At 44.2% G+C, this 16,367-nt stretch overlaps 1 protein-coding gene across 4 annotated transcripts in view; it reads right to left on the bottom strand.

The window, feature by feature from the left end:
* The window catches only part of CC2D1B (coiled-coil and C2 domain containing 1B), a 160,997-nt gene that overhangs the window by 66,642 nt on the left and 77,988 nt on the right, over window positions 1-16,367 (bottom strand). For all 4 annotated transcript variants that reach the window (XM_088462248.1, XM_088462249.1, XM_088462250.1 and 1 more), the window contains 2 exons: window positions 5,756-5,828; window positions 5,492-5,610 (listed from right to left, as the gene is read on the bottom strand). In XM_088462248.1, the coding sequence (XP_088318374.1) occupies window positions 5,492-5,610; window positions 5,756-5,828 (192 nt within the window). The remainder of the gene's footprint in view (window positions 1-5,491; window positions 5,611-5,755; window positions 5,829-16,367) is intronic.

The following is a 16,367-nucleotide window of genomic DNA, read 5'->3' as shown; positions in this document are numbered from 1 at the left end:
AGAGGATAGAGAGAGATAGGAAGAATAGGAGGAGAGAGAGGATAGAGAGATAGGAAGAATAGGAGGAGAGAGAGGATAGAGAGATAGGAAGAATAGGGGAGACAGAGGATAGAGAGAGATAGGAAGAATAGGAGGAGAGAGAGGATAGAGAGATAGGAAGAATAGGAGGATAGAGAGGAAGAATAGGGGGAGTCAGAGGATAGAGAGATAGGAAGAATAGGAGGAGACAGAGGATAGGAAGAATAGGAGGAGACAGAGGATAGAGAGATAGGAAGAATAGGGGAGACAGGGGATAGAGAGATAGGAAGAATAGGGGGAGACAGAGGGTAGAGAGATAGGAAGAAGAGAGGAGACAGAGGATAGAGAGATAGGAAGACTAGGGGAGACAGAGGCTAGAGATAGGAAGAATAGGGGGAGACAGGATAGAGAGATAGGTAGAATAGGAGGAGACAGAGGGTAGAGAGATAGGGGGAGATGGATGGTGGAAGAGCACAATATCTAGAGACTTGATGATTATGGGTCCAAAATACTACATTTATATAACAGAATATTAAACTATATTTTATTTAACACATTATGTACCTAAAGAGTAGTTAGAACTAGTTTACAGAATTATTGACTTTCATTTTATTTACATTCTCAACAAAAGCATTTTCTTGATTTGCTGTAAGAGATCTCAATAGATTTTAAAGACAGCGATAACAGTTACACATAACAAAATTGGGGTCTAACTCAAAAACAATATACAGAGTAAGTTACAAAGTTGTATTACACGCAAGGGAACATATTAGACCTACTTATGACACACATTCCAAGAGCCTTGCTTTGTCCCTGTAAATGTCTAGTTGTACAGAACCAAGTGCATGAAAGTAACATACCAGATTCCTGTTATCTGTAGACACCAAGGACATATAGAAGTGACCCAATGTTTACAGAGAAAACGTTAAATGATGCTTTGTGAAAAAATACAAAAAAATATATAAAAAGTGTAACCTCCAACCACTCCAAAGCTACTCCCAGTGAGTTCACGTTCTTCATTAATTTCATAAAACTGCTCCTTTTCCTGTGATTTATGGCATAAATGAATTCTGTGAGTTGGAGGACAAGGAGGCTGAATATATTCTCATGTGGTTGAAGTTTTGTTTCCATTTGGCCTAGAAAAAAAAGAAAATCTCTATTTCGTACAGATCTGCAAAACTATGTGCACCTACTCTGTATTCTGCAAGGAATGGCCTCACTCTACCAACTCCAACCAGCAGTAGTGAGGCGGGGATGTTACATGAACCATGGGTGCTTTGGCTGCAGCAAGATTTTCTTTATGCAGCTTTGAGTGGGCGATCGCTTGTGCATCACAAAAAGCAGAGGGAAGGGGTGAGCAGTACAGACCAGGTGGAGAGCCGCACATGCACAGGGCCGCGGTAGGTGCAGGAAGATTATCTTCCGCCAGCTGCCTGTGGGTGTCTTATCAGCCAGGCAAGTGGGTAAAAGGAGACAGAAAAACTAAAGTGAAAACACAAACCATAGTACAACATAGAGAGGAAGGGAACGCAATGTCCCCCAAATGGATTAAAATAAAAAAAGATTTAACAGTGAGCACCAAAAATCCTCATTCCATTCCGCCCAGTCAAAGATCATTTCTGCTTCGCCAATCACCATACAGCTGTGTCCATCATCACAACAGCTATAGCACTGTCCAACTGAATCTGGACTTTGCCTGAAGAAGAGCCAGAAGAACAGCACATGGCTAGAGGGAAGTTCTGCCAGAAACCAACCCTTTGGGAGACAAACGCCCATTGTCCCCACACACCAACCCTGCAGACCGGCATCTATGGTCACTTTGGTCCACTGCCAGTTTGACAGAGGCTGATCGTGTGCCAGCTTGTGTCTGTTGAGTCACCCCAGCAGGGACTGTATTACTGAGGCCGGGATTTGTTCGAGACAAGCAAGCGAGAAGTTGGAGCTGAAACGTCCGCGAGTGGAAGCTCGAAAACAAAATCACTTTTAAGTAGGATACCATCCTGCCAAGCAACTTCATGCAGAGCAGAATGAAAACACACTTGACAGACAGCAGGGCAAAGATCTTGTCCTCAAGCAAAAACATCTTGTGACACCTGGTGTTGAAGAATAGACCATGCTGTTCCAAACTCTCTGTTGTCAGCTGCATTTGGCACCAGAGCAAAATTTCTGACCTAGCCTTCATCAGGAGATCGTCCAGGTATGGAATGTAAGTGACTTCCGTGGATCACAAATGCCTCGCCATGATCTTGGTAAAAACTCACAGAACTGTGGCTAGGGAAAGTGGAGAGATCTGAATTGGCAGTGCCCAAGAAGGCATTGATGCTTTTTCCAGATATAAAAGATGCATACTTGCATATTCCTATCCAGGGAGGCAATGAACTTCTCCTGCTCTGTAGAGTTGATGACTGTGCTTAATGACTCCATCTTGAACTTGGTAACTCACAGATGTTAGTTGATCGTCTTCAGATTCAAGGTTGAAAAGAACAAATCCGAGTTTGGAACAAAGAACAGGTAGGAGTAACTCTAAACCTGCCTCGTTTGGCAGAACATGAACAATCACCCCGACTGCAGCTGAGATGAGATTGATGCCTGAAAGGTGAGACACCTAGTCTCCTTGGAGCAACGTTATGACAACATTCGTGGGTAGAGGGCATTTAATGATGCTTCCCACCCATTGCACAGCAGACAGGCCTATACCACAGGACGTCCAAGTGGGGAAGGGCCCAGTCATGCCCACGGATTTTAGAATGGCTTAGACACGTGGTATCTTCCCCGTCCAGAGCCCGTCTCCCTGGTAGCTGGCAGATCATCCTCTCGGGGAAGCACCCTGTGTCTCCCCTGAGACACGAAAGGACCATTTTCTTTGAGTTTTAGGAATTTACTTCCAGTGAAGAGTTCACCTCCTACAGTGAGCAATGTGGGAATCCAGTACAGATCTGGCAAAAGGCAAAGCTTCCATACTCATTCGGATTCCAGGGTCTGTCTCCCAGCATTTAAGCCAGGAGAGTATTTGGCAAAACAAATCTAAGGATCAAACTATTTCCGAGTCACTCATGTAGGTAAACATGTCCCTGGATGGATTCACTAAAAGCAATCAGGCTGTAACCACTTACTGAGCAGCTGTGCAGCCCATTTCTCTGCCGCTTTGTTGGTCCAGCAGTCACAGAACAAGCCTGAGAGAAGCCACATATATGACAGACGCAATTCCTATCCGGTCTGTCTTCTAAAGATGCTGCATTCGGAATGGGGATGGTGGTGGCCTTGGCGAGCCGAGCAACCAGAAAGGTGCATTCTTTCCCTTATCCAAATCCTCTTGCCGGTGGTGTTTCCATAATGGTGTGTGTGGGGGGGTGTTCATGTGGCATGGGTTAGGTTGGCTGGTCTACCTGAACAAGTTATTCACCGGTAACTGCTACGGTGCATTGCTTGCTGACCTTTTGCAGCTCTTAATGGACTTCATGTACTCCCAGAATGATGGAATATTCCATCAGAATAATGCCCCGTGTCATTGATCCCAAGTTGTCCAGAATTGGTTCAAGGAACATTCTGGAGAGCTCTGATGAATGTTGTGGCCACCACGTTCGCCCGACATGAACCCAATTGAGCATTTATGGGACGTGGTGGAGAGGGCCATTCACACCAAAGATACTGCACCTATAAAGTTCAGGGAGCTGTGGGAAGCTATCCAGACGTAATGGGTTAATATCTCTCCAGAGGTCTTCCGTCCGGGCTAGAAGGGGTCCTACACAATGCTAGCCATCTAACCCATGACTCGCTGACCTATTGGTTAGCTAACTGTGTGGTTATCATAACATTAAACAATTATGCCCAGTATGGCATCAGTCACTCATCTAAGGAGCATGAGCACAGCATGTAACATAAGTGAACTGTCACTCATCAGAGGAGCATGAGCACAGCATGTAACATAAGTGAACTGTCACTCATCAGAGGAGCATGAGCACAACATGTAACATAAGTGAACTGTCACTCATCAGAGGAGCATGAGCACAACATATAACATGTGAACTGTCACTCATCTGAGGAGCATGAGCACAACATTTAACATGTGAACTGTCACTCATCAGAGGAGCATGAGCACAACATGTAACATAAGTGAACTGTCACTCATCAGAGGAGCATGAGCACAACATGTAACATAAGTGAACTGTCACTCATCAGAGGAGCATGAGCACAACATGTAACATAAGTGAACTGTCAGTCATCTAAGAAGCAAGAGCACAACATGTAACGTGTATGAATTGTCACTCATCTGAGGAGCATGAGCACAACATATAACATGTGAACTGTCACTCATCTGAGGAGCATGAGCACAACATGTAACATAAGTGAACTGTCACTCATCAGAGGAGCATGAGCACAACATGTAACATAAGTGAACTGTCACTCATCAGAGGAGCATGAGCACAACATGTAACATAAGTGAACTGTCACTCATCTAAGAAGCAAGAGCACAACATGTAACGTGTATGAATTGTCACTCATCTGAGGAGCATGAGCACAACATATAACATGTGAACTGTCACTCATCTAAGAAGCAAGAGCACAACATGTAACATAAGTGAACTGTCACTCATCAGAGGAGCATGAGCACAACATGTAACATAAGTGAACTGTCACTCATCAGAGGAGCATGAGCACAACATGTAACATAAGTGAACTGTCACTCATCAGAGGAGCATGAGCACAACATATAACATGTGAACTGTCACTCATCTGAGGAGCATGAGCACAACATTTAACATGTGAACTGTCACTCATCAGAGGAGCATGAGCACAACATGTAACATAAGTGAACTGTCACTCATCAGAGGAGCATGAGCACAACATGTAACATAAGTGAACTGTCACTCATCTAAGAAGCAAGAGCACAACATGTAACGTGTATGAATTGTCACTCATCTGAGGAGCATGAGCACAACATATAACATGTGAACTGTCACTCATCTGAGGAGCATGAGCACAACATGTAACATAAGTGAACTGTCACTCATCAGAGGAGCATGAGCACAACATGTAACATAAGTGAACTGTCACTCATCTAAGAAGCAAGAGCACAACATGTAACGTGTATGAATTGTCACTCATCTGAGGAGCATGAGCACAACATATAACATGTGAACTGTCACTCATCTGAGGAGCATGAGCACAACATGTAACATAAGTGAACTGTCACTCATCAGAGGAGCATGAGCACAACATGTAACATAAGTGAACTGTCACTCATCAGAGGAGCATGAGCACAACATGTAACATAAGTGAACTGTCACTCATCTAAGAAGCAAGAGCACAACATGTAACGTGTATGAATTGTCACTCATCTGAGGAGCATGAGCACAACATATAACATGTGAACTGTCACTCATCTAAGAAGCAAGAGCACAACATGTAACATCTGAGTGACAGTTTGGAGAACATGTGTGAATTAATCAGCAGTCAATAAGTATTTACCAACCTCATCATCTTCATCCTCTGCTCCCTCATCAGCATTTGCCAGATTATGAGCGACTTCCAGTGCTTTTGCCACACTCTCTATGCCTTCTGTGCTCTCCATACCAGGCAATGGTGGGAACCCTACAAAAAAGCCACATTATTTTACCAGAAAGTTTCCCAAATCTATGTACCTACCCAGTTTTCTGATGCCTGTAGAATGGTTAATGACCAGCTGGAAGGTTGAGTTATCCAGAATTGACAAGTAATAGAAATATATAGATCTTACCTGGAGGAACTGGGAGTTCTGCCAGATTTAGCAGTCTCCCGGCATTCTGTGCTCGTATGGCATCCTGGTATTGCTGCAGATAAATACGTTTATTATTAAGCAGTGAAATAAGATTGTGGCCACCTTTAATAAGGAGGATAGATAAAATCATGGAAAGTGTGCAATCTTATTGGCATTCTATGCCATGCCAAGGGGTGCATGGCCATTTACACACCTCCAAAGAGCTTCAATTCTGCCATGGCTCAGAGCCATTTCAGCCTATACTTTTACTGGAATCTTCAAGTTGCATTAGAGCAGAGCGCAATTCCAGGCATAGAGAAAGTGTCATGCCCCCCTACAAACTGCACAAATAATAAAGACAGTCAGTGTCCACTCACCATTCATTCAGTAATTAGGACAAACTGGGCAGTAATTTTTAGTGAATATTAAGTATCTTAATAAAAGTGTCAGTTCAAAAAAGTGATATGGAGGCTGGATTTACATGGAGTGTTAGAAAGAACCAACATCGGCACTCCCAAGCCATCCCCACCGTCGCAGTTCATCACAACTTGGCAGGAGCACTGCAGCAGTACTGCTAAAAACAAGAGGACTATGAAAATAAACTTACAGTATATCAGTTCAAATAACATGGTGCCCACTAGAAAAGTAGGTACTTCACACTATTTTTGTAGAGGAGTTTGCACACATAAATTTGCGGACGACATCACTATCATTGGCTTAATAACTAACGGGGATGAACTTGCCTAAAGAGCGGAGGTGGCTAGAATGTGTGAGTGGAGCAGTGGTAACAGTCTCCTCCTTAATACAATGAAAATAAAGGAAATGATTATTGATTTCAGGAAATGTGGCACTCCTATAAAGGCCCCGGTGTGCCTAGGTGGTTTGACCATTGAGGTAGTGCCCTCCTTTATGTTGCTGGAGTTCTAGATCTCGAATACTGTGTCATGGTTCTTAAATTCAGACTTCTTGGCTAAGAAGACACATCACCATTTGTTCTTCCTGCGTTGTTTGCGATCTGCGTGTGTTAGTGGAAAGTGTTCTGACCTATGGTATTGTTGCTGGGTAAGGGAACTGTGCCGTGGCTGAACGTAGGGCGTTGGATAGGGTGGTTAGAACGGCTAGTAGTATTATTGGAGGGTGTTACCGCACACGCAGGAGATATATGAAAAAAGGCTCCGAAAGAAAACTAGATCTATCTTAGCAGATTCCAGCCATCCTAATCATGTTTTTTCTGAGAAATTGCCATATAATAGGCGTTTCAGAGCTATGCGCACTCCCACAAAGCGTTTGCATAATAGTATCTTTCTTACAGCCATGCGGATGTTAAACGGTTAGCTCATATTGTTATATGGTGTTACATTGTAGTGTCATTTGCTGCCTGTTTTGCTATGTGGTATATTGCTGTGTTTTGTCGTTGACATCACTTGTGCTGTCAATGACAAAGTATTATTATTATAGAAACTCTAGGACAGATGAGAAAGGAAAAAGACAGATGCATGGTACACAACCTGGAAAGTGAAACACTGCAACAAAATACACAGCTATCCCAGTAGCTATAAACCCACGGACAATAAACCTCAGCTGTAGGAATACTTCCCTGCAGCTGGGGCCTTAGTAGGTGACTCAGGAGCTGCAGACAGGGTTGTCCCTTTTCAAGCAGTGCAATCAGGTAAATCCTGCCAAGGAGAGAGCTGTTCTGCTGGCTCAGTGTTGCACCTTCCTCCAAGGCCCAGCACACCATCAGCGTCCATCCTGCCCCCATACGGATTAACTGATCCTAGAGTGGGGCTGCATTTACCCAGGCTGCTACCAAATGACCCCATCTCCTCATAAAGCCATTACAGGCTCAGCAGCCATTACAGGCTCAGATACCAGGAAGCTGAAAGCAATTTAAACACCTCAATTCTCACTTAAATTGGTAGCGGAATGTCAATCACGCTGCCGCTCGCTGGTGCACATGCCTGATGGTGCTGTGGCACGGATCCCAGTCACCCACAGCCCTAGAAATGATGAAGGGGTCCCCCGCGCAGGACAGTCCCATGTAGGGAGCAGGAGGAGGTAATGAGACCGGCTATTTCACAGTCCAATCTGGTTCTCGAGCAGCTAAAGCTAGTACTTTTGTTTACTAAAAACACCGGCTGCCATGGCAGCATTTAAATCAATCAACAACAAAAAACAGAGTTCCCTGCAGGATTGGGATGCAGAAGAGTGAAGAGCTTAAACAGTCCTAATGGAACAGTGTCCCCCAAGCGGATGAATGAGAAATATAAAATATAGAGTTAAGGTAGACTTGTCTAGGTAACTCCTTTTCTTCAAGGTCCACAGGGTCCACAGGGATATTATGATTGGTACACCAGACACCAAACAATTAAAGCTTTGGCTCCCAGAATGCCCTGGGTCCTCCTCCATATATACCCCGCCCCTAGCCATAGGACTTCAGTTTAGTTAACAAGCCTCAAGGTAGGAGAAGGAAAGTAGAGAAGAAAGAACAATCGTACACCAGAAACTTTCTTGCAGAAGATGAATCTGTGACCGAAGAAAATCACCCAATGAAGCCAGATGTGTCAGGGTGGGCGTCCTGTGGAAAAGGCGTGATCTAGGTAAGTCTACCATATCACTATATTTCTTCTTCGGGGTCCATAGGGATCCACAGGGATACCATGGGGATGTTCCTGAAGCAGTTCCCCTAGGGTGGGGGACGCTCCTGAGCAGAAAGGAGAACATTGCCCAAAGGAAGCATCCTGAGAGGCAGAATTATCAAAGGCATAAAACCCAAGGAAACTGTGGACAGAGGACCGCGTGGCAGCCTTGCACAATTGTTCAGCAGAGGCACCACGACGGGCGCCCTTTGTTTAGATGCTCCTTTTTTAGCCACCACAGGAGAGACTGATGAACCTCTGGAGTGAGAAAGATCATCTAGGACCGTATTAAATGATACTATCTGTTCCACCTAGAGAGAATCCACCTTTGCAGAGGCCTGGAATGGCACGGAGCATACCCCCCATGTATAAGGTCGATGCCATTGATCCCAGCACCTGCATTGCTGACAGAATGGATACTCTTTGCTTGCATAGCAGCATGTGTAACCACTCTGATAAGGCCCCAATCTTGTCCTCTGGCAGAAACACCCTTTGTGCTGGAGAATCTAGAAATGCTCCCAGGTGTACCATCTGTTGTGTTGGAGAAAGCCATGATTTCTTCCAATTGATGATACAGCCGTGCCTTTGTAGGCAGGCTATGGTCAGTTGAAGATGGTTTTGTAAAACCACCGGAATCCGTGCCAATATCAGAAGGTCGTTCAGATATGGCAGTATTCTGACTCCGTGACGCCTGAGATAAGCCGTCATGACTTGCATTATTTTGGCAAATACCCGGGGAGCCATAGAAAGGCCAAAAGGGTAGAGTCCGAAATTGATAATGGGGCTGAAGGACAGCAAACCGTAAAAATTGGTGGTGGGATGGGATAATTGGAATATGCAGATATGCATCCTGAATATCCAGGGAAACCATGTAAGGGTTTTTAGATTCAGTATAGGTCGATATGCCCCATTCAGCTTCTGGACCAGAAATAGATTTGAGTAATAACCCCTTCCTTGTTGGGACACAGGAACTGGGACTATTACCCCGGAATCGGTATGATTTACCGCCGGACGCTTGCCCGGCAGATGGAATCCCGACACCAGCATCCTCAGGTAAGTATTAGCTAACTTAATTCTACCCCCTAACTCTCCCTTAGGGGTGCCGAACCCAGTGCCTAACCCCCCTAGCCTAAACCTAACCTCCCGGGGGGGTGCCTAACCATAAGTCCCCCCCCGGGAACCCTAAAAGCGGCTATCCGCGCCCGGCATCCCATCGATCGGGATGCCGGGCAACGGGCTCCCGGCATATGTCTAATGACAGGCGTCGGTATATCGACGCCGGGATATGACAGTCGGAAAGCTGGCTGTCCGTGTTAGGTCCGCCGGCTTCCTGACTGCATAACATTATCCCTGCCTGTAGCAGGGAGTTAATGGCTTCCTGAAAAGCCAAGGCCTTGTCCACATCTGAGGGAGGCTTTGTCACCAGAAACTTCTTGTGTGGATGTCTCATGAAAAAGAGGGCATACCCCCCCTGAGAGACCATTTCTCGGACCCAGGCATCTGTAGTTGTTTGATGCCAATAATCCGCAAGCTAAAGTCGTCGGCCCCACACCCCGGGATCCCCCAGGAGGAGGCCCGCTCCATCAGGCCGAGGGTTTGTTGTCCGGCTTAGAAGCTGAACGTCATGCCTGGCCAGACCTCTTAGTTTGTCGCTTTGACTTATGAAAAACTAGTCGGCCTAGAGAAAGTCTGTCCTTTTGCTCTTCCTTGAGGACGGAAGGACTGAAAAGAAACCTGCCTAGCTCTACTATGTGACTTAGATGGCAGACCTGCTGACTTTGAAGCCGCCAGAGTAGAAATTAGTTTATCAAACAATGCTCCAGAAAGTACACAAGATACAGCCCAAGCGCTGAGGGGTTGATATTTACTGAACAGATTCAATGTGGTTGTGTGGGGTAGTCAGTCCCACTCAATAACAAGTACATGAAAGATAAAGCAACCACAGATTCTGTTAGTATAATTAAAAATCACTCAAACCAGTAGCAACAATGTCTATAATAAATGAATTATATCTTTATTAAGACAAAGCAGCCAATGCTTATAAATTCAATAAGAGCAATAAAACACACATGTAAATAATGAAATTGCATGTTAATAATGGTTCCTAAAATGTATGAATATAGAGTCCCGGACTTTTGAACAACATTTGGTGAGACCCTCTGAAGAATTCCTCCATACACAAATATATTTTTTGAACTGATGTTGATTAGTTCATCATCCGGTATAAACGTTACAAAGTAATAAATGGGTGTCGATATTACCTTCCGTATAGTTGGGTCAGACCTAGATCTGGGTATATGACCACAATGTGGATGATGGTTACCGTGGCTGAAGATGGCAGACCTCCCGATCTCGACCCAGCTGACGAAGGAGATGCAGAGGGGAGTGGGTGGTCGCTCTAATGCTCCAGGTCCGGCACAGGAGGGGCAAAACAATGTACTCCGTGCTCTATGAGTGAATGGGTCGTCTGACCAAGATGCACGCGCTCTACCCGGCCAGCGGGGAGACTTGGGAAGAATTGAATGACGCCGCTCTGAGGCTCCGTGTCAGGGGGAAAGGAACAGAGGGCTCTGCGTCCCGGATGGGTATGGAGGATATTCCACTGCAAGCTGATAGAATGGCTTGAAGCTTGCCAGGCATGGTGTGTAGACGTGAGAGAGAGCCAGTGATGAGACTCCAGGAATCAAAAACCGGGTAGATGTAGCAAAATCAAGCACCAACGCGTTTCAACGTCCTTCTGACGCCTTTTTCAAGGTGAATGAGGCATTGCAAGTTTGAACAGATTAAGTACCTTCAGCAATTAATCAGCATTAGATACATGTGAGTATAGTTAATTACTGGTTTGAGTGAAAAAGCAGTTTGATCCTATTAAAGGCACATGAATGGCTCAGAGCAGACACTTTATAAATGCACATACATATATTTACTGATAAGAACGGAAGACATAAGAACAATAATTCTAGAGGAGAACAGGCAGAATCATTTGTGTATATATACATATACATGCAAATATGGGTGCACACCCATATACATATGTATATATACACACGTATAACGAATAAAAACAATAAGCGACAAATTGGTATGTACCTATGTGAGATCAATTCTATAAGTCTTATGTTAATAAGGATGAAAAAAAAAATATATATATATATATATATATATATATATATATATAAGAATAGCGCTAGGTTTAGTCAAATAATAGTATTTAACTCAATTTGTTCGTTAAGACCGTCAGGGTAGAGACTATTGAGATTAAAAATCCAGTAAACTTCTCGTTTACATAGAGTTCTAAATCTATCTCCTTGTCTAGAAGTGGGCAATATTGATTCTATTCCTAAAACTCTTAGGGAGCATATATCACCCTTATGTTTATCCATAAAGTGTCGGGAGACACTATGTAAAACGTTTTTTTTCAGGATGTTTCTCCTATGTTCTAGGAATCTCTCTTTTAAACCTCTAATGGTTCTACCAACATATCTAACGTCCCTGCAACTGCACAATAACACATACACCACATATTTAGTATTGCAATTAATGAATTGCTTAATGGTGTAGCTCTTATCCATTCCCTCAAGGTTAATAGTTTTTGTTTTATTTAATGCATGGTGACATGTGATACATCTAGTAGAACCGCATTTATAGAAACCGGGAGGTCTGGATGGAAGCCAATCTAATCTGGATTCTAAAGTCCTAGTGGGAATCTTAAGAATACTCGGTGCAAGTATATTTTAAGTGATTTATTTTTCCTATAAATGATAGTAGGTTTCGTTGGTAATATTAAAGTATTACAGAGAAAAATTACGCGTTGGTGCTTGATTTTGCTACATCTACCCGGTTTTTGATTCCTGGAGTCTCATCACTGGCTCTCTCTGCACGTCTACACACCGTGCCTGGCAAGCTTCAAGCCATTCTATCAGCTTGCAGTGGAATATCCTCCATACCCATCCGGGACGCAGAGCCCTCTGTTCCTTTCCCCCTGACACGGAGCCTCAGAGCGGCGTCATTCAATTCTTCCCAAGTCTCCCCGCTGGCCGGGTAGAGCGCGTGCATCTTGGTCAGACGACCCATTCACTCATAGAGCACGGAGTACATTGTTTTGCCCCTCCTGTGCCGGACCTGGAGCATTAGAGCGACCACCCACTCCCCTCTGCATCTCCTTCGTCAGCTGGGTCGAGATCGGGAGGTCTGCCATCTTCAGCCACGGTAACCATCATCCACATTGTGGTCATATACCCAGATCTAGGTCTGATCCAACTATACGGAAGGTAATATCGACACCCATTTATTACTTTGTAACTTTTATACCGGATGATGAACTAATCAACATCAGTTCAAAAAATATATTTGTGTATGGAGGAATTCTTCAGAGGGTCTCACCAAATGTTGTTCAAAAGTCCGGGACTCTATATTCATACATTTTAGGAACCATTATTTACATGCAATTTCATTATTTACATGTGTGTTTTATTGCTCTTATTGAATTTATAAGCATTGGCTGCTTTGTCTTAATAAAGATATAATTCATTTATTATATACATTGTTGCTACTGGTTTGAGTGATTTTTAATTATACTAACAGAATCTGTGGTTGCTTTATCTTTCAAATGCTCCAGAAAGTAACTTTCCATGAAAAGGTAAAACTTCCAGCGCCCTCTTTGATCCTGTATCAGCCTTCCAAGATCTTAACCAAATGGCCCTGCATGCTACTATGGAAGCTGCTGATGCCTTAGAAGCTAAAATTCCAGCAACCACTGCAGCATCCCACATAGGAATCTGCTTCCCATATGTGGGAGATATTCATCATCTGTTCTCTTTGGTAGAGAATTTTCCAATGCCTCAATCCATTCAGCCTTGGCTGCCCAGGCTCCAGCTATAGCCAGACAGGTACCAGCTCCAGATGATGAACATATTTGCTTCAGTCATTGTATCTGTGGAATCCCTCAGAGAAGATGCTATGGAATAGGCAATGTAGCATTTCTGATTAGATGTGTTACATGAGCATCCACAGTAAGCGGTACCTCCCACTTAACATAGAGAATGTGGAAAGGGATACAGTGATTTTATCCTCCTATCTACATAAAATCGCTTATCAGGGTTACCCCCTGCCTCCTCAATAAGCTCAGTGAGCTGTTCAGACTCAGGAAATACCATTTTGACCACCTTTCGGTGGTGATTAAACATTCGGGTCTTCTTACTATGAGCTGGTTCATCATCCTGAATATCTAGGACTGATCTAACCACCCTCACCAAAGAAGTAACATCCACAGTAGATGGATGATCCTCCTCCCCAGAAGTAGACCCTGGAGAGGAATCCTGTGCAACATCTGACTCCTCTGATAATGCGTCTCAATCTATATGTTGAACAGACTGAGATAAAGACAACTTACGTTTAGGTGCTTTAGTCACTACCGGTCTGTCCGGCGTCATACTCTGAGTAGAATGGCTATACACATCCTTTATAGAGGAATGCCCATGAGGTGTAAACATATGTGGACACCCCATCCAAGAAAGCATCGTCGGAGTAGCCAAACTATCCACCTCCTGCATCATAACTTGGGACAAAGAAGCAACCCAAGACGGCTCTTGTCCAACAACAGATAACCGGACTGGTGAGGTGGCTCTTTATAACAGACAGCACAAACCCTCCTTTATGTCATGTGAGGACACATAGGGCCTGACTCAGAGCTGAACGCTCTGACCAGAGCGCTCGCTCTGAATCAGGGCCCTCCTACCTTTTTTTGGAGCGTCCTCATGGACGCTCGCATAGCTGTGGGTTACCACCCACAGCTATAGCGAGCGTCCATGATGATGGTCGCGATGGGCTTGACCATCGGGCTTGCGACGGAGACCCTGCGGTAGGGTCTCGCTGCAGCAAGCCCTGGAGTGATTTTGGCTCCATCAGAGCCAAAATCACTCCCACTGACATCACTAGTGATGTCAGTGGGGCCGGCTTCAGACGGTAGGCGTTCCCATGGGAACGCCTCCATCTGGCAGGCACGCCCCTGGCACGCCCACCAAAGGGGGCGTGCTGTCAATCAACATCGACAGCACGCCCCCTTTGGTGCGAGACCGGGAGCGACAGCTTGGCTGTCGCAGTCCGGGTCTCGCGCATGCGCACGACGGAGCTCCCTCCGTCGTGCGCATGCGCAGTTGGGCAACATCAACCCGTTTGCGAGCGTCCTTTGCTCGCGAACGGGTCTGAATGACCCCCATAGGCCATACATGATATACATGAAACCAGCACATGTCTCTCCCCCTCCTGCTTCCCTTTATCTTTAGACATGTTTAATGTAAAGGCAACAATCACAAAGTAATGCGACAGCCGTCAGAAAATCTCAATGAACGTGTAGTACTCAGAAAGAAATAACAGTGATAGTTATAATTCACAGATATAAATAATAAAAAAAGAAACAGTATCAGGCAGCAGCTAGCAAACAGTCACATACACTGCCCATGTAATATAATTACAGTCACACACTGCCCATGTAATATAAATACAGTCACATACACTGCCCATGTAATATAATTACAGTCACATACACTGCCCATGTAATATAACGACAGTCACACACACTGCCCATGTGATATAAATACAGTCACATACACTGCCCATGTAATATAATTACAGTCACATACACTGCCCATGTAATATAATTACAGTCACATACACTGCCCATGTAATATAATTACAGTCACATACACTGCCCATGTAATATAACGACAGTCACACACACTGCCCATGTAATATAATTACAGTCACACACACTGCCCATGTAATATAATTACAGTCACACACACTGCCCATGTAATATAATTACAGTCACATACACTGCCCATGTAATATAACGACAGTCACACACACTGCCCATGTAATATAATTACAGTCACACACACTGCCCATGTAATATAATTACAGTCACACACACTGCCCATGTAATATAATTACAGTCACATACACTGCCCATGTAATATAACGACAGTCACACACACTGCCCATGTAATATAATTACAGTGACACACACTGCCCATGTAATATAATTACAGTCACATACACTGCCCATGTAATATAACGACAGTCACACACACTGGCCATGTAATATAATTACAGTCACACACACTGCCCATGTAATATAATTACAGTCACATACACTGCCCATGTAATATAACGACAGTCACACACACTGCCCATGTAATATAATTACAGTCACACACACTGCCCATGTAATATAATTACAGTCACACACACTGCCCATGTAATATAATTACAGTCACACACACTGCCCATGTAATATAACGACAGTCACACACACTGCCCATGTAATATAACGACAGTCACACACACTGCCCATGTAATATAATTACAGTCACACACACTGCCCATGTAATATAATTACAGTCACACACACTGCCCATGTAATATAATTACAGTCACACACACTGCCCATGTAATATAATTACAGTCACACACACTGCCCATGTAATATAATTACAGTCACATACACTGCCCATGTAATATAATTACAGTCACATACAATGCCCATGTGATATAAATACAGTCACATACACTGCCCATGTAATATAATTACAGTCACATACACTGCCCATGTAATATAATTACAGTCACATACAATGCCCATGTAATATAATTACAGTCACATACAATGCACATGTAATATAAATACAAATTGTCTCTAAATCAACTACAGCAACACAAAGGAATGGTAGGATATAGAGCACTATATACCTTAGCCAAGGGAGAGGTATACAGGGAGACTGACCCAGATCCTCCTGAGACCAACAGCTACAGCAGCGCACTGAGCGTGGACCGTGAGCGTCTCATAAACATGGGGGGTAGGCAGAGCAACCCAGACGCATGAAACCCTGCGTAGGGACTGCGTCTGGGTTGGAGTTGCCAGGGGAGCACCTACCTCCACTAAGCTGCATTAACCAGCCGGGTACGCTGGCCTC

The sequence above is a fragment of the Taudactylus pleione genome, unplaced genomic scaffold (assembly GCF_031769625.1).
Source record: "Taudactylus pleione unplaced genomic scaffold, aTauple2 ptg001167l, whole genome shotgun sequence".
NCBI lineage: Eukaryota > Metazoa > Chordata > Amphibia > Anura > Myobatrachidae > Taudactylus > Taudactylus pleione.
This window is presented reverse-complemented; position numbering and strand designations above follow the sequence as displayed.